The 19,425-nt window shown below is 53.0% G+C and overlaps 1 protein-coding gene across 5 annotated transcripts in view; it reads right to left on the bottom strand.

The window, feature by feature from the left end:
- The window catches only part of SLC66A2 (solute carrier family 66 member 2), a 47,944-nt gene that overhangs the window by 23,097 nt on the left and 5,422 nt on the right, over positions 1-19,425 (bottom strand). For 4 of the 5 annotated variants that reach the window (XR_014303009.1, XM_082699994.1, XM_082699995.1 and 1 more), the window contains exons 3-4: positions 15,514-15,647; positions 8,137-8,184 (exon numbers count right to left, since the gene is read on the bottom strand). Coding sequence is in view for 4 of the 5 variants with exons in the window: in XM_082699994.1 (XP_082556120.1) it covers positions 8,137-8,184; positions 15,514-15,647 (182 nt within the window). In the remaining variant the exon portion in view is untranslated. The remainder of the gene's footprint in view (positions 1-8,136; positions 8,185-15,513; positions 15,648-19,425) is intronic. The other variant, XM_082699996.1, reaches the window with a different exon arrangement.

The raw sequence follows: 19,425 nt of genomic DNA, 5'->3' as shown, positions 1-19,425 counted from the left end.
GCAGAACTTGGGGACCAGCCTGGTCCCAGCCCATGCCCAGCCAGGGGGTCTCATCTGCAAAAGCACTCCCTTCCCCAGGGGCAGGGTCCACGCTGCGGGGGCAGAGGCTGCCCCAGACACACCTGGGTCTTTCTGAGGTGACAGGCTGCAAAGAAGCGCCCCCAGAATTGTGGCAGGTCGCAGGGACTCCCCGGCAACCCAAGTAGACACGGGTCAGTCGCTGAGTGAGGCAGGAAGCCATGAATCCCTGCCCTTATCATCAAACATGGGGATGCATGGAAGTTTGAGGAGGAGTGGGATCTTCACGAGCATTCAGGTGTCCCCCAGAAATAGGTACAAACCACAGAGAGAGGCGTGGGAGCCGGAGCAACAGCCAGGAACGGTGCCACGCGGTCCCTGGAGGAGGGAGAGCACAGGCACCACAAGACAAGCGGCCCCAGGGCCTCAGTACCCCCGAGGAGCCTCCAGGAACCCCCAGGACCACCCAGAGCCCCCCATGACCCTCCAGGAACCCCAGGATCCCCAGGACAAAGGTCTGGAACTGACCCCTGCGAGCACAGGCCAGGAGCATGGGACGGCTGAGCACACGGGCTCTGGGGACCCGTCCCTGCACCGGCGAGCGCACGCTGAGGCTGGTGGGCTGGTCTGAGCGGAACCTCAGGGTGGCCCACAGACGCTGGAATCCTGCTTCCCAGAGCCAGCCCTGGAGTGTCCGGGGTCACCAGGCAGCAAGTCAGACACTTCCTCGCAAACAACTAAGAAAAAGCGGTGCACTCCTACCCTAACTTTGTGGCCTTTCAAAGAAATGCAAATGTTTAGAAATCAAGTCTTCATGAAAACAAAGCCACCCTCACTCCTTCCTTCGACACCCTGGATCAGACTAACACGTGGCTCTGGTCACACGCCCCCGCCCAGGCACGACTGCTCATCCGTGTGACTGCTGAGTGCCCGCTCAGTCTGGGGACACCGTCCCGATCTCTGACCCCATGTCCCTGGGCTCACACTCTGACAAGGAAGATGGGGTGCCAGGCCCCATGGGGGAGCATGTGCTGTCACCAGAGGGGTCACCAGAGGAAGCCTGGGGTGGGCGGCCTGCAAGGCTCCTGATGGGGGGGAGGGGCTGGTCAGGAGGCAGCTGGCTCTCCAAGGTGGGGTACAGCCACTCTGCCCAACCCTCCAAGCCCACCCCGGCTTTAACTCTGCCCGACAAGGGCGCAGCGGGTTAGCAAAGGGCTGCGCAATCCAGCTGCGGGACTACAGAACTGTGGGCCACGGGGCTCACCGCACTGACCCACCTTCCCTGCCCACTCACGCACCACCCTTGCTGGGCAGGTCTGCCGAGCGGCAGGCCACCACTGTGAGGGGGTGATCGGGGGACCCAAAGGTCCCAGAGCGCCTCCCCCCTGCCCCGGCGCAGAGTGTGACTAACCAGTGAGCGGGAACACCGGCCCTTGTTCAAAAATGCTGTCCTGGGGGTCCCACCATGCCCCCGAGGCTGACCCCCCAGCAGATGGGCTGGCCTTCGGCACCCCTGAATTGCAGGACCCTTCCCTCTTACTCTGTTGGCTTGCGAGGACTCTGTGCTGACAACTCGTGCTCAGTGGGGCTCCCTGCACTGGGCGATGGGAGGGCCCCGGCTGAGAGGCCCGCACCGGCCTCCACGGCAGGCTGCTGGCTCAGGCCCGCGGAGCCGCAGGCGGTACTCGAGGTTCCCGTGCTGGACACAGCAGGAAGAGCAGCAGACAGACTGGGAAACGCAGCTTCTCCCCAAATCAAAATAGCACTTCGGTTTGAGTTTTAAGGCTGCTTCTAAAACCTTACCAGAGGACATGACCTTCTGTTCAGGTGAACATCCTGCCCTATCCTCCACGGAAGAGAAAACCAACCGTGAACGAGCAGGTGCACCTTCAGGCAGCTCTAAGCAAAACCAGAAAAGCTCCTGTTCTCCCAGCCTGAAACCTCTGCGACGCGACGGCGGTCGCTCTCCCCAGCAAGACAGCGCAGTGTGTGTACCCCGTGAAGGGTCCTAACATCTGTTTAATAGAAGAACGTCTGAGACTCGGCCCGCGGCCCCCACCGCTCCAGGGGGGCGGCCGCTACATGCCCCAGCCCCGCAGTGCCGCGGGTTCTCCAGGGGCAGCAGCTGCCAGCACTTCCCAGCCCTCAGCTGACTGCTGCAGGCAAGCACACAGAGCCCCCAGGGCACTGCTCCCCACACACTCAGCGACAGAGGCTGCAGGGAATACCATCCCCTCCCAACCTGCTCCTGGGACTGAGGTCCCACGCTGGGAGGGCCGAACTGCCCCCTCGGTCCCACACTCAGAAGAGCAGGGGCGTCACCCCAGAAAAGCTGGTGCTGCCCCAGCCCCCAGCTGCAGAGCGGGGGTTCCGAGGTCTGTCTCACAGATGGGGCGCACAGGAACAGACCGGTCTGTCGCTCTCCCTAAAGGGAGGAACAGGAGCAGGAGCAAGCCGAAGGCCTGACGAAAGCAGTGGGGACCTTGGTAGAGGAGCAACTGGGAGCTGACAGCTCAGCACGGCAGCTCCTGAACCAGCAGACCTGCTCCGCGTGCATCAGACTAAAACAGCCCTCCTGGGGCACAGCAGCCTTGGAGACTGCCCTCGAGATCCCCGCCTGATGAGCCACTCATGCCCCCCGGGCCTTACCCACCCAATAGAGCCATTGACCTGCCCAGCTGCTGATCTGCTAGCCATGGGCAGAGGCGCACAGGGGCGTGTGATTCCGACGGGGGCCGGCCACCCAGAAGCTCAACAGGGGAACCCAGGAGGCTCAAGGACAGCTAGACCCACAGCCCTGCCTGGGGGAAGACAGGTTCAGAGATGGCACCAGACGAGCCCACTGGCACGACACATCAGCAAACAAGCCTCCCCACCAACATGGGGGCGGCGGGATCCAGGAGTGAGTCGCTACAGTATTTTACAATACAGCTTTCAACAAAATGTTTGAGAAATGCAAAGAAATGGGAAAGTGGCCCATATGCAGAAGAAACAAGAGGAAACAAAACTCTTTTTGAAGGGGCACAGCCACTGGACTGAGCAGAAACAAACAGCCTTTAAACTTTAAAACAGTCACTCTAAGTATTTCAAAGAACCAAAGAAAATCATAAAGTAAAGGAGAGCATGACAGTGTCTCATCATACAGAAAATCAGTGCAGGGCACGTGGGCGGCTCAGTAGGTCAAGCATCTGCCTTCAGCTCAGGTCGTGATCCCAGGGTCCTGGGATCCAGCGCCTTGAATCGGGCACCCCCGCTCGGCGGGAAGCCTGCCCCTCCCCACCCTGCTTGTGTTCCCTCGACCACCTCTCTCTCTCTGTCAAATAAATAAATAAAATCTTTAAAAAAAAAAAAGAAAGAAAGAAAGAAAAGCAGTACAAGATAGAAATTATAAAAAAGAACCAAATGGAAATTCAGAAATTGAAAGTACAATAACTGAATAAAAATTTCACTACAGAAGCTTAACACTGTATATTTCTTTAAAGATTTTATTTATTTGACAGACAGAGAGAGAGAGAGAGCACATGCAGGGGAAGTAGCAGCGGGAGAAGCAGGCTTCCCGCTGAGCAGGGAGCCAGATGTGGGGCTCGGTCCCAGGACCCCCGTGCTCGGTGAGGAGTCTGCTTCTCCCTCTGGGCCTGCCCCTGCTTGTGCTCTCTCACTTGCTCCCTCTCTCAAATAAATAAATAAAATATTTTTTAAAAAATAAAAGATCACCAAAACAATTAACATACTAGGAAACATCTGCTTAATCCAGAAGCAAGCAGTAAGGAAGGAGAAGACATACACGGAAACGGAGAACATCAGATACAAGTCCAAACACATCAAAATAACATTCAGCACGAATGGATTAAATAACACAAATCAAAGGGCATAATTGCCAGAATGAATTTTTTCTAAGTTCCACTATATGCTGTCTACAGGAAACACACTTTAGATTCAAAGAAACAAGTAAGTTTAAAGTAAAAGAATCAAGGGGTGCCAATGGGTGGCTCAGCTGGTTAAGCATCTGCCTTTAGCTTGGGTCATGACCTCAGGGTCCTGGGACGGAGCCCCGAGTCAGGCTCGCTGCTCAGCGAGGAGCCTGCTTCCCCCTCTGCCACTCCCTCTGGCCCTCACCCCACTCATGAATGATGTATCCTCCCTCTCTCCCTAATAAACAAATAAAATCTTTTTTTAAAAAAAAAAGTGAAATAAGGGAAAAAATTTTATCAAACAACAGCAACCACAGGAGGTCTGCAGTAGATATACTAAGACCAGAAAAAAAAGAGACATTAAACAAACAAACAAAAAAATGACTAGAAATAGGGGGACAATTTATGATCAAGGGCCAATCCATCAGTCAGGTAAAAGTATAAACATATAAACAAACACAGACACGCCTAACAACAGTCCTCCAAAACAGAAGAGGCAAACCCGACAGAAGTGAAGAAGAAACCCAAATAATTCAAAAATAGTGGAAGATTTCAATATACACTCTCGGTCATGGGTGTAACAACCAGAAAGGGCGAAGGAAAGACTTGAGCTCTACGAAACGGACAGTCTCTCTCCACTTCCACCCAGCAAAGGGTGTCGTGCATGTGGGACATTTCCAGGACAGACCTTCTGTGACCCCATGAAACCAACCTCAGCTTAAAATGACTGGAATGATATAAGGTATATTCTCTAACTACATGGATTCAGTTAGAAATCAGTTACAGATGAAAATCTGTGGAAAATACGTGCAAATGACACAACATATATAAATAAAAAAACGGGTCAAAGAAGTAATCTCAAAGGAAGTTAAAAAGTATTTAAGACCAATGAAAATGGAAACACCACATGCCAAAACTTTCAGGGTTCACTGAAAGCATTTATTAGAAGTTGTTTATGATTATACATGCTATACTAAAAAAGAAAAAGGGATCTCAAATTAATAATCTAACCTTCCACTCTTAGGAAACTAGAAAAAGCAAACTAAACCCAAAGCCATAAGCAGGAGAGAAGGAAATACTAGAATCAAAATAAGCACAGGAGAGAATAGAAACACAACAGAGAAAATCAACAAAACCAAAATTTGGTTCTTTGGGGGGGGGGGGAATCAATAAAATTGACAAACCTTTAGCTAGAACAACCAAAAGAGATAGAGAGAGAAGGGAACTCACACTATTCAAGTCAAGGACGAAAGAGAAACCACCTGCCCAGAAACAAAAATAAGACAAAAGTACACATCAGCAGATTAGACTCAGTGGACACATTCCAAGCAAGTAAGAAAAGTAATTGAGTAACTAAGTAAAAGTTACTAAGAAAAGTAACTAAGTAAGTAAAAGTCACTAAGAAAAGTAGCTCAGGAAGAAGCAGAAAGTCTGAAGAGACTTGTAAGAAGAGACTGACCTGGTAATTTTAAAACTTTCCACAAAGGCCCAGGGCCAGAAAACCTCACAGGATAATTCTACCCCACAGTGAAAGAATCAATAAGCTTGTGATGAGAAGTACACAAGCCCCAGAGACGGAGAGCACCGGGGGGTGAACATGGACGAGTACTGTGGCCATGACACCTGCTGAGGTAACACGGAATTATTCTAACCACTATGAAGATTTTAACTATGTAATATGATAATCACCACTATGATGGCAATCATATTACAATATATAAATGCATCAAAGGGAAATGATGTGCACCTTAAATTTCCACAATGCTGTATGTCAAATGTATTTCAGTTAAAAAACAAAAAACCTCCCATAAAGGAACATAGCCAATAAGCTCCGTGACATTGGCCTTGGTGATGAGTTTTTGGACCTAACTCCAAAAGCAAAGGAAAAAAAGCAAAAATAAATAAGTGGGACCACATCAAACTAAAAAGCTTCTGAACAGCAAAGAAAACCACCAAAGCTCACAAGTGACTATTTTAATCAAAGAGACAACAGAGCTGGGACGCCTGGTGGCTCAGTTGGTTAAGCGTCTGCTTTCGGCTCTGGTCATAATTCCAGGGCCCCGGGATCCAGCGCCGCATGGAGCTCCTTGCTCAGCAAGGAAGCCTGCTTCTGTGCTTGCTTGTGTTCTCTCTCTCTCTGTCAAATAAATGAATAAATCTTTAAAAAGAAAAAAAAAAAAAAGGACAACAGAGAGCAAGCGTCGGCGAGGATGTGGAGGAAAAGGACCTCTCGCGCACCGTTGGTGGGAATGCAAACTGGTGCGGCCGCGGTGCAAAACAGCACGGAGGGTCCTTTAAAAATTAAAAGTAGAATTACCACATGACCCAGCAATTCCACTACTGGGTATTTATCCAAAGAAAACAAAACCACTAATTCAAAAAGATATATGCACCCCTATGTTTACAGGGGCATTATTTACCATAGCTAAGATCTGAAAGCAGCCCAAGAGTCCGCCCACTGATGAATGGACAGAGAACATGTGGTGTACATATACAGTGGAATTATTATTCAGCACAAAAAAGAAAAAAGTCCTGTCATTGGCAACAACACGGATGGACCCTGAGGGCATTATGCTAAGTGAAATAAGTCAGACAGAAAAACACAAGTACTGTATGATCACTTATATGTGGAATCTAAGGAAACAATGACTGATGTTAAGTAGACTTACTACATACTCAAACCAGATGTTATATGTCAATTATACCTCAATAAATCATTTTTTAATTAATAAGGAATTGATACCAATCCTTCACGAACTTGAAATAGAAAAGGAAAGGGGTGCCTGGGTGGCTCAGTGGGTTGAGCCTCCGCCTTCAGCTCAGGTCATGATCTCAAGGGTCCTGGGATCGAGTCCCACATCGGGCTCTTACTCAACAAGGAGCCTGCTTCCTCCTCTCTCTCTCTGCCTGCCTCTCTGCCTGCTTGTGATCTCTCTCTGTGTCCAATAAATAAATAAAATCTTAAAAAAAAAAATAGAAAAGGAGGGAAACTTAGAAGACCAGTACTACCCGGACACTAAAACCAAAGTCATCACAAGAATTTAAAAAACGGGGGGAGGTGGGGCCTGGGTGGCTGGGTCATTAAGTATCTACCTTCAGCTCAGGTCATGGTCTCAGGGTCCTGGGATTGAGTCCCACATCGGGCTCTCTGCTCGGCGGGGAGCCTGCTTCCCCCACCACCGCCTGCCTCTCTGCCTACCTGTGATCTCTGTCAAATACATAAATAAATAATCTTAAAAAAAATTAGCAAACAGAATCCAGCAATTTATAAAAAGGATTACACATCACAATCAGATGGGGTTTATCCCAAGAATGCTATGTTGGTTCAACATACAAAAATCAATCAATGTAGAATAAAGGACAAAACCACATGATCATCTCAAAAGACACAGAAAAGCATTAGACAAACTTCAACATTGTTTCATGATTAAAAAAAAAAAAAAAAAAACCAACAACCACTCAACAAACTCAAAACAGAAAGGTTCTTGCTTCATCTACATGAGGCATCTGTGTAAACTGTGCAACTTCATCGGGCTCAATGGCAACAGAATGCCTTCTCATGGAGACCAGGCACAAGACAAGCATACCCAGGCCCACCATTCCTAGCCATTCCTAATTCTAGAGTAATTAGGCAAGAAAAAGTGAAAGCATTCAGATTGGAAAGGAAAAAGTAAAACTACCTCTACTTGCTGATGACATAATCTTACAAGGGAAAAACCCTAAAAAATGTACTAGAAAGCTATTAGAACTAAAGAATGAGACCAGCAAAGCTGCAGGATACAAGATTAATATGTGAAAACCAATTTTATTTCTACAACATGGCAATGAACAATCCAAAATGAAATTAAGAAAACAATTCCATGTACCATAGCATCCAAAAGAATAGAACACTTTGTAACAAATTTAACAAAAGCATTCTAAAACACTTTGTAACAAATTTAACAAAAGCATTCCAAAACTTGTACTGATCATCTGCCCCCCCCCCAACACACACACACACACACACACACTGGACAGGTTTCTAGGAACTAGTTCATGCTTAAAAATAGCAGGCTATGGGGTGGTTAGTTCGCTGGAGACACGGCCTCCTTAGTAAAACGAATCACACACAGAGCAGCAGGACAGTGAGGGCTGAGCTGGGACAGAGCTGCACAGAATGAATGAAGCAGAGGGTGCAGGGGGCCGCCTTGTGCGGTGTGGTACGTACCCAGATATGACCGCCTGGGGGGGACCTTGATTTCTTCATCCTTATTATCTGCAGCGACATTGAAAGAAAGAGAACAGAGAGGAGGAAGGACAGAAACAGACTGGTTTGAACACTGGTCGCAGCCCCGGCTCCCAGCCCTCTTGGCATTTCTTTACAAACAAAAACTGAAACAAAAGACACTGGAACAGGACGACAGATCTTGGCTTCTGTGTTTTAGGAAATTTACTTCCTGAACTATTCTACCCCCAACCTACCCTCTTCCTGTAGAAGGGCCTGGAGCAGGAGGAGGAAATCTTGGCTGAAAAAATCAAAGTCACCATATTTTCACTTAATTTGCAAAGTCGGAGGTGCCATAAAGGCCATTGCATGGCTGCTGGGCTGAGAGAAAGAGAAAGCAGATGCTACTTCTATTTCCCCCTAAAAACTCAGCTCCATGCGAGCTTTGACGGCTTTTGTCCCAGGGTCACACCCTTCAGAAAGGGTCACACCCTGCAGAAAGCTGTTTTCGGAGCACGCTAACAAAATGCCCGCTGGGCATGGGGAGCCAGTTCAACCTGCGAACCTGACAAACGTGTGGCCCAGAGACAATGCGGCGTCCGGCCCGCCGGGGAGGGACTTGAGGCGTCGGGGCAGCTGCACCTGACGTAGCACGAGATGACTCCGTGCTGGGGGAACCTGCTCCTCCGGCAGCCCAGCCGCACCGCAGACCGCCCACCACGTGCTGCTGGACGACAGCCCACAGCCCTTGAATACACAGCCAGGGTCCCTGCACAGCGGAGCCCAGGACGGAGTCTGAAAGACGGGAGGAAGAGTCACTGGGCCCAGTTCCCTGTCCCCTGCCCGAAGTAATGAGGCTCCGTGCGTGGGGACAGCAGATGCCCACAGGTCCTGCTTACAAGGAGCGGCCGCACAGCGCCGCACTCACTGACACCTCCTCAAGGATCAGGTTCCAAAGTGCAAGGGGGCGAAGGGGACACAGGACACAGTGCTCGCATTGGCTGCGGGCGCAGGCCGGACCCCCACACACCATCTGCCCTCTCGACTCGGGCCACATCATGCCCAGCGGACAAGCAGAGCTCGGAAGCACGCCAGGGAGCAGGGCGGGGCCAGGGGCAGGCCCAGGAGTGAGAGAACATGGCCCATCGGGTCTCTGGGCAGCACCACGGGGGAAGGAAAAGCAGCAGCTGGTAGGGAGTCGTGGGTCAGGGCGGGGAGACTCCCCCCAAGGACAGAGTCAAGCCACCTAAGGTTTCCTGGCTACAAAGCAGAGAAGCATCCCTGCAGAGGACAGACTGGAGGTGAGCCAGTCCTGAAGCTGAGAGCCCAGGTAGGGACCCACGGTCCATGCTGCCCACGTGGCCCAGGCCTCCCAGCGACGCACCCACAGTGACGTCAGGGCCTCACCGCTCCCCGCTGGATGCACCCCTGGGCTCCTGGGGACCGTGACCACTCCAGGCCACAGAGACGATGCTGCATGGGCCCCAAGACCAGATGACAAGAGAGACACAGCTCCCACCGGTTCTCTCCCAGACCCACCCCCTGAAGCCTGGCTGCCATGTCCAAGCACGGGCCACGTGAGGAGGCCACGTGACCATGTCCCAGCAGACTCCCCGGAAGAAGAAGAGAGGACAGGAGGGACGGATGGATGGAGGGACACAGAGCGCGAAGGACCCGAGCCACAGAGACTCCAGCCGAGCTCAGACCGGAGAACTGGCCGTCCTGAGCGCCAGAGGACAGCCAGGGGATGGCCGGCGGGAAGGTTGGGAGTGGCCAGGAGCCAGGGCGCATGCGGTTTCCATGCGGCTTCAGGTCCCCGTCGTGGTGTGGGAGCCACTGCGGTAGGCGCGTGGAGAGACCAGTTGGGAGGAGCAGAGCGTGGGGGCCGTGGCGGGCGAGGGCTCCATGGACAGGACGACCCAGAGACCAGGGCACCAGGGGGGTCCAGGCAAAATGGAGATGCGACAGACATCAGTTAGGGCTGTAGGCAGGGGAGACACAGGACATGTGACCCGTGTCCAAGGAGAACACCGATTAACCCTCAGAAATGCAGAACAGCTCATAGACAAACACCTTCCAGGGGCTTGGGGGGGGGGGGTCCTCAGCTTTCATTCTCAGGATGGTATGTGACCCTCCCCCACCCACTTCCCCAGCCAATTCCATCCTGGAGCTTGGAGTGCCGAGATCTGGGGCCAAGTCAGATGAAGGCGACCACCTGACCTTGAGCCAGAGATGAGGTTCTTTCTTCAGTAAAAGGGAACCAAGAAGCCAGCAGTGTGTGCCCATCCCTAAGGAGACACTCTTCCCAGCGACTCGGAAAAAGGTCATCGACGGTAAGAACGTATCATCCTGGGACCCCCAAGAAAACAACGTTCCAGGAGGCTCCTTACGGAGAGCACCTCCAGCACAGGGAAGCAAGTCCGGCCAGTCTCTCACTCCTGGGTCCTCGAGAAGTCGGCGGAAGACACGAGACAAGACGGAAGCTCGGCAGAGTCGGCGACAGGTCTCACCACACCATCTGCCACAGAACCTCCCACCCACTGAGAAAGCCAAACCACCCCCAGTCCCATAGCTGTCCCGGGACCAGAGTGCAGCCTCCAAACGCCCCCGGGTCCAAGGGACATTCGTCCGTGCCAGAAGGTCAGGAGCCAGCCGCAGAGGCTCCCAGTGGCAGACGGGAGTCAATGGGGCCTTCACCAGATGTAATAAAAGGCAATCCAGAGAAACACATCAAATAGGGGATTTGAAGCCCATACACTCAGAGCAGAAAAACAATGTAATCACTGTTTTCAGATGTCAGGGAACCAATTCTGAAAACCGGCAAATAAAGAGAAAGAAGAGAAGTAATGACCTGCCTTTCATTTATAAATTATACCACTGGATAACTGAACAGCATTTACAGGGGCACCTTTTCTTCAGAGAAGCCCTCCAGCTAACAGGTGAGCAGAGACGGACAGAACATCAGCGTTCGGCAGCCTCGCGGCCCACGGGTCAGGCACCGGGCACCCACCACCACTGACCACTCATCTCCACCACTGACCCCGCCACCACTGACCTCCAACAAGAGATAAGCCAACAATACATGCGTCCTTGTAGAAGAACACAGAAAACGGCAAAAAACAGACAGAACCAAACCTAGATCTGACCGACCCCTAGACCCAAAGATCTCTTTCCAGTGTCCTTCCACACGGCCAGAGACAAGAAGATGTGATCATCCACCACGGGTGTGGCCAGCAGAAGCCAGGCTGGGACCAGGTCCGTGCACCTCCAGGTCCCCTGCGGCAGCAGGAACCTTGTCCTCACGCAGATGTGGCTTAGCTCTCGACTCTGCATTCCCCGCACACTCCTGGGCTGTCAGCCCCCGGTGGAGCCTGGGGTCGTACCACCCAGCAACCCGCAGACCAGGCCACCTGCTGTAATGGCACACAGGCCACACGGAAGGACAGGAGGGAGGGAGAGCCTGCAGATGAGACAGACAACCAGCAGGCGCCTGGGCAGCCCCGCCGGGTAAGCGTCTGACTTTGGCTCAGGTCATGATCCTGGGGTTGTGGGATCAAGCCCCACGTTGGGCTCCCTGCTCCGTGGGGAGCCTATTTCCCCCTCTGCTGCTTAAACATTCTAACAAACCAAAATAATTTCAAAAAAAAAAGAAAGAAAGAGAGACCATCAGCTGATCGCAGTGTGCAGCCTGTAACCTGACCCCGGCTTGAGGAGCTAAATCAGCCCAAAATGAGGAAGTGACGAGGCAGCTAGAAACTTGCACGGCAATTGCATCCTAGATAATTAAGGAACTCATGTTTTATGGCTGATAATGGCATGACAGTATTTTTTTAAAGTCCTTCTCTTTCAGAGATACATTGTGAACTATTCACAAACAGGGTATGTCAGGAATGGCCTTCAGAAACCGCAGGCGGGCAACAGGAACAGGCCTCGGGGAGCAGCCAGAGGTGGGCACGACCACACCTCTCCCCAAGTCTGTAGACGTCTCACGTTCTCCAAATAAAACATGATGGGTGAGAAGGAAAAACACAGCACAGAAGACACATCGAACATCACTCCCGCGGTAGGTAAACAGCAGCGTCTCCGGAAGATTTCTTCCTGAAACACATGCGTCTGGCCGCCCTCGGAGGCCGAAGCCACCTCCAGGACCCACACCCCAGCCCAACCAGAGTCTGAACAAGGGCACAGAAGGAACCCCCAGTGGAAGGAGACATTTTTAAAAATTTGAGCCTCTCTGAAATACTTCCAATTTTGTGATAGGAGACGAACTGCAGAAGTGTCCCCAGAGTTCACAGATGTCACCTCTGGGGGCTGGATGGAAAGCTACTGGCTTTCACTTCATACTCCTCTCTCCTCCCCCAAAATGTCGACTACGAGCATGTAAGCTCCTTCTAATCAGACAGGAAATTATATATTTAATTGTGTAAGTAATCTGCTTTTTTCTTTTGATTCCATTTCTTTCTTTAATCTTAACTTCCAACATGAACCAGTACCTTCAAAATTAAAAACCTCTATAAAAGGTATAAAACATTTAAGTTGTTATTTGTTTAGGCTTTCTATCCTTTGAGAACGCTGAAACAGGGCTATTAAAGATTTCCTTCCCTAAATACTTGAGGTGTGCAAGGCCAGCCCCCTCAGGCAACCCCAACGCCCCAGCAGAAAACCGGCAGGACGTGGGGGCCGCCTGCCTTCCACGGGGAGGCCCCTGGCACTTTCGTCAAGGGACTTGGCGCTTCCAGCCCGAACTAGCCGGTGTTTCTGTCCTCCACCTTCCCACTTCCGGCAGAGGACAGGAGTGCGTAGGAAACACAAAAATCCGTCAATCTCATTGGATCCAGAATTAGCGATGGACCCTCACTAACCCTCAAACACATCCTGCCGTGTTCTCCCATGTGGAGTCTGGGGACGGGCTCTGCATCTGAGGCTGTCTGCGCCCCCACCTGCCCTCGAGGAGCGCAGGGCTCATGAGATGCGTCCGTCCTCTGCGTCCGTCCTCTGCCGGAGCAGAACCGCAGTGAGGAGGCCAGCCAGCCAGGGACAGGCCCAGGGAGGGGGCGCTGTTCCGAGGGGCAAGGTCAAAGCCCACCGCAGCGTGAGGTTGGGGGAGGGGCAGAGGGAGAAGCAGACCCCCACAGAGCAGGGAGCCTGCTGCGGGCTGGATCCCAGGCCCCGGGGATCATGACCTCACCAAAGGCAGACGACCCCAGGGGTCCCTCCGTCCTTTCTCTATAACTTACTTGCATCTTTGAATCTAAAGCGTGTTTCCTGCAAACAGCATATAGCAGAACTTATAAAAAATTCATTTAGCAATTATACCCTTTGATTTGGGTTGTTTAATTCATTCCAAGTCGTCATTCTGACGTGCTTGGGTTTGTGTCTGCTGTTCTCCTTTTCTGTTCTCTGGGTCCCTGAGGCTGAGCTCCCCATGTCCCTGCCGGGCCAGCTTCCCAGGTACTTCCTGCTCCTGCCCCTCCCCCATGGCCAGGGCCAGAACCACTTCTTCCTCAAGGCCCTCCTGGCCATGTCCTCTCTCCTCTTCTACTCTAAGGGCCTCTGCCGACATCAGGCCCGCCCAGGCAGTCCAGGGCAACCCCCGGGGAGGCCTCAGCACTCATCACCCCTGCAGCCCCCACACCAGCTGACACGGCCCCTCCCAGGCTCCCAGGAGTGGACGTGCATGGGCTCCGTTCATCGGCTCATCCCAGAGAGGCCTCTTGTGAAAGTTCACACTGCAGCTCTATCCCTGGAAATTGGGATTCACCGCTTTAACTCGGTCCGTTCTAACCAACCAGAATTAAAGACAGTCCTTGTGGAAGAATTTACACAAACACCAGCAGTCAAGACAGAACGAGAGAGAACTGTGGTGCCAAAGGGCTGTGGGAAGAGGCCCCACTCCCCGCTCCCGAGGTCTGCCCCTGCCCTCAGCCACACCTGTGCCTCTGGCCACCTGCCGGTGACCGCAGGAAGCAAGACAGCAGGTGTGGGCAGCCAACAGCCTGCCCCTGCTGTATCTGGCCCCTTACTCAGCACAGCCTTACTCTATTTCCAACAAGATCGTGAAATCTGGTCTCACGTTTCAGAGTGAGGTATAGGAACACTGAGCAACTGTGGGCCCCAAGCGCCTTCTGCCTTTCGTCCTTCCCTGGGGGAGCGGGAACACTACTGACCAACTCCCACCCTCCCCCACAGCGGGGCGCAGACTCTGGGCCACACTGAAGGCGAGGTTTGCAGATCAGGAGCAGGGGGGGCGGGTGCCGAACCCGGGCCAGCCCCTCACCCGCTAAGGGCGGGGGGGGGGGGGCTGGAGAAACCCTGCTCTTAGGCAGGACCCACAGTACAACGAGCACAGCCTCAGCTGTGAGCAGATTGCAGAGAAGTTCATGGGGGAGAGAGAACAAAGCCACAACAGAAGCAGACCGTGGGGGCCACTTGAGTGACACGAACCGGTCCGGCCGCCCATCAGCGCTGGAGGGTGACCTATTTAAAGACTGAAACTGGCAAACCTTCATCTCTAAAAACAGAAGCTACCAGGGGAAAGAATTTGCTCCGATGGAGAGAAAGTAACCATCAGGACAAACACAGGAGCAAGACCTCAAGTCCCCAGGAGCCAAACAGTCCCACAAAAAAGCTCCGCGAAGCAACAGTGGAGATGAAACACACGCTTCAGACACAGTCAAATGAGAGCTGTCTTCCGTCTCGTAACTGGAAGAAAACCAGAAGTAAAGCATTGACAACACTCCCGTATGTTCACACACAGAACATCAGCCCAGAAGGAGCTTTTTCAAAGGAAAAGGCAAAAAGAAGTATTTTCTATTTTCTGAGCCACAAAGTCACGAAGCAGTGTGGGCTGAGCGTATCATTCGTCCTGCCCGATGCGCAGACCCCGCGGGCCCACTCTAGGTGACCCCCTACCGGCCCCACAGAAGCAGGATGTCGGGTGAATGGTTACCAGGCACGAGAGGAAGCTCCCGGTGTTAGCACCGAACCGCAGCTACACGGTCACTGAACGGGCACGTGGGAGGCACCGGCCCCACACGGTGAGAAAACCATCGTCGGGCAAATCCCCCTCTGAACCGACCGTGCCAGAGAAGATACCGAAACGTACGTCCTAGCCCAATCAGAACCCTCAGGTAAACAGCCACGGTGCAGAGGAACATGCCAAGACTACTTTGGAGCTTGCGCACCTTCCAGGGAAGAAACGACCCCGTGTTAAGGGAACATGCGGCACACACGGACGCCAGGCACTCGCCACCGTGCCCTGGGTGAACCGAGTACAGCTCCGGCAACACGGAGCGGCCCCTGCCTCTCCCACACACATGGGGTGAGTTCTGCTTGTTGACCGAGCGCTTTGTTCCCAAAGCCGCAGATCAGATCACCAACCTGCAAAGAAACGGCGTTTTACGTTCAGCTCATTTGTGACGCGGACTTCGGTGCAGAGCTTCAACATCAGTAACATGGTCAAGATCATGACTACGCTCTGCCAGAGAAGCGGCGACTCAAAGTGCCTTCCAAACCTGGGGAGGGAAAGAGACCACGGCGTCAGGAGGGCCCCCGGGGCACCAGGGGCCTCACCGCCTCTCCCTGCCCGGGCCCCTGCCACGGCCCCCCTGGCCACCTCGTGAGCAGCCCCAGACGGACTCGCACATGCGTCACAGCCGCGGGCCTGAACGCCTGGGCCTCCAGGCTCCGCGGGGAGACATAGCAGGGTGGGCAGGGGCTAGGAGCACTCGGGGATGGCAGGACCAGGGACCACGACGCCCCCTCTGCAGGGGCACCTCTCAGAACGACAGGCAGGGCTGCCACGCTCCCCTCCCTGGGACCCGCAGTGAGGGTGGATGGGCTTCCCAGGTTCCCGCACCACACAGCCAGACGTCCCGCAGACAGAGGCCCCAGCCACCCACGAAGCCCAATTTCTAGACCACCTGATTCCCTGGGAAGACTCACACCAGAGTCCAGGGATGACAGGAAGTCCTGCCTCCTGCCTGGGCTGAGCAGGGTCAGTAGGCCAGAGCAGTGGCGGACCAAGGAACCCCCCGTCCCTCCCACCAGAGAAGAGGAGGAGGCAGCTGAGGGCACAACCTCCCACTCCTGACCTGAGGCCCTGACTCCCCCCACCCAGGCCTCGCCACCTGCTGTCCCTCTCCCTCCTCGCCCAAGCCTCGCCGCCCACTCTCTTCTAACCCCCCAGCCTGCCCGGCTCTCGTGCCCTTCCTGCCGAGGTCCTCCTGGTGGTGAAGTGTCACCAAGTGAGCCATAAGGTCCTGGAGGTAAGACCCTCGATCTAGTGACCAGCACACATTGGGCGCCTCAGCAGATCCCAAACCCCAGGGGCGGAGAACAGCAGCGCCGCCCTCCGTGCGCCAGCTCAGGGGTCTCTGCCGTGGCCACGAGGATCAGTGTTGACCCAGGCCCATCTCTAAGGCCAAGCCTGGACAGGGCACCCCTTGAAGCCCCAACCCCAATTCTAGCCCAGCTATTGGGGAGCAGGAATCCCACTAGGTCTGGCTGCATCATGACCTGAGGGCAGCTCCCAAACTTGAACTGCTGTCAACGCTTTGAGTCAAGAGACCCTGCAAGGCAGCCTGACTTCCCAGCTGGTCGTGAAAAGAAGATGCAGAGAGAACCGCCCGCCCCTCCCCACCGCCCTCTCCCTCACTCTGGCCTGAGCCAACACCGTGCTTCCTGCAGAGAGGGACGGTCACCGAGAGCTGACCACTGATGCCTGGCAGGGGTGCCCCCATGACACAGAGCTGGGTCAGAGCTCCCGGCAGGGCATGGGCCTGGGCTCCCCCATACCTGCCAACACCAAACCAATGAGAAATCAAGGCAAAAACTCAGCTCTGGGTTTGTTGTGAAGACCAAGATTAGCTCTCCTGGCCGAGGAGCACGTCTGAGAGGTGTGCCTACACAGCAAGAAAATCTCCCTACACGGTCGAGAAAACATGATGCTTCTTCGCACAGAGACACTGACTTTGGCCCCTGCTCCAGCGCAAGTCAGCTTCTCCAAGACTGAGTCGTGGGCACGCACCGCCCTGCCGGCGTCCTAGCCAACCCGCGCACCTCTCCAGAGGGGACGCCTCTGCCCACCCAGGGTCTGCCCTGCCAGCGTGAGTTGGCCCAGCAGCGGAGAGCAGGCCACCGGGAGCGGGCTGCACCCAGGCCACCAGCCTGTAGGAGGTCCAGCCACCAGGAACAGCCAGATAGTCCCTGGGAACGGGAACCATGACACCAGTGCCAGTATCGGCATTCTGCACGGTTTCTGAGATTAAGGCCTGGCCCGTGTCCTTGGAGCAAAGGACAGAGCAGTCTGGGGTCACAAAGCCTCAGGCCCACACCCCTTGGGCCCCAGAGGAACCAGGACACAGATAGGACAACTCCATCACCATGAGATTTCTCCTGCCTCCCCAGGAAATGTCACCTGCGCTCACCAGGGATCCTGCTGCTTCGTCTGGACCCCTCCTTCAGGAGAGGAGCTGAAATGCTAAATGGTCAGAGCAAGAAAGGGCCGATGGGCCCTGGAGCTTTCGAAGCCAGCAACACAGACCGGGGGAGCCCACAGACTCCACCCCAGGCTGGTTCCACAGCCTTCGCACCTGGACCCACCACCTCTGGGCCTTGTCTCTTCCGTGAAGGGCAGCTATTACCCCAAAGGCCATTAAGGACATTTCTAGTCCTTTCTAGGAACTGGATCTCCCTGGTTACCCAGCTGATCCCAGAGGTCAACTCCTCTCTAGGTGAAGGTCAGACAAGGAGACAGCAAAAGTTCAATGTCTGCCTAAGGAGACAGGAAATGCTTCCTTCCTGAGCAGGCGGGAAGAACCCCAATACAGCAGGGTATTCTGGGGCCCCTCGCACCAAGCTAACTGCCAGTTGTGAGGCTGAAGATGTGCAATTCTGGCCATTATGTGAGAAAGAACACTTTTATTTTTTAAATTCTCAACAGAAACAACGACTAGAAAAACTGTGGGCAAAGAAATCAAGGTTTGCACTTCCCCTTAAACCCTACACCGAAACCTGAATCCAGATGAATTCAGTATTTACAATAAAAACAAGACCATCTAAAGCGAAGTGAGAGGGAGCAGAGATGAATATTTAACTGATTTTGGAAAGACAGGCTAAGCAAGATACAGATTTCCAAAAGCACAACTTTCGACAAGCTATATACAAAAGACAAAGTAAATCTGAAATGAGGATCAATATCATTAGTAACTTTTAGAGGCCAATTCAAATAGAAAGATACCATTTGTTATTTATCATATTGGTTAAGCTTTTTCTTCCTTTAAAGCTAAGAACTAACTAAACTGACAGAGATGTCAACACTTTGTCCTCTCCTGCCTGAGAATGTGTGCTGGCACAACTTCTTCTTAGGGCAGATGATGGGTCAGCCCCCCGGATGAGTGAAGGGCGTGCTGCTCAATAAGCTACTCTGAGGGTTTGTCTTTCCCCCTAGGAAGATACGCACTGCAGGTGAGGCGATGTTTCACCAAGTCTGAGCAAAAGTTTCTACACGGGACACCTTCTCATGTCTTCCAAGTAACAGGAAATCAGTAGAAAGAAGTTGTCTGTCTCCTACCCTGTGTCACACTGACTGCTACACCCTTAGCTGAATGTTACTGTGTGCCCAGCAGGGCCGTATCTCTGATACAATGCAGCGCAGGACTCTGTTATGACACCTGCTGCGACTCTGACACAACTGTATCTAATGTGGTCACAACACTCCCTGTATCTCTGATAAAATGTTACCGTATGCAATAGTATGCAATAGAGTCTTACTCCATCTCTGACAGAGTGTTGCCCCCTCTCTAGTGTTTCCTTATTTCTGATACAATGTCACTGCATCTCTGATACAATGTTATTAAACATCTAACACATCACTGCCTCTGTTACAGTGTTTTCACCCAATAGGAATGGAGCTTGAGAACCAGCTCTGTGAATGCAGAAGGCTCGGGCTGGAAGGTCCTGCGATACCAGCCCTGCACCCTGGCCTCCTGCGCCTTGTTCTGCCTTTCTCTACAAAATCACAAGTCTGCAAACATCAGTCATGAGGCATCATTTAGCTCTTCGCCTGGTGTGTCCTGACGCCACTCTTCTGAGTCAAAATACTATCCATAAGCATTTCATAGAATACAATCTGCTGAACACTAGTTCTGCGAAAGGATGATAAGAATTGTAAGAAATAAAAGTGCTAGAGGGGGCACCTGGGTGGCTCAGTCCATTAAGCATCTGCCTTTGGCTCAGGTCATGATCTCGGGGTCCTGGGACTGAGTCCCACATCAGAGGGGGAACTCAGCT

The sequence above is a fragment of the Mustela nivalis genome, assembly GCF_964662115.1.
Source record: "Mustela nivalis genome assembly, chromosome: 14".
Lineage (NCBI taxonomy): Eukaryota > Metazoa > Chordata > Mammalia > Carnivora > Mustelidae > Mustela > Mustela nivalis.
Note: the sequence above shows the minus strand (reverse complement) of the source record. Positions and strands in the feature narration are given on the sequence as shown.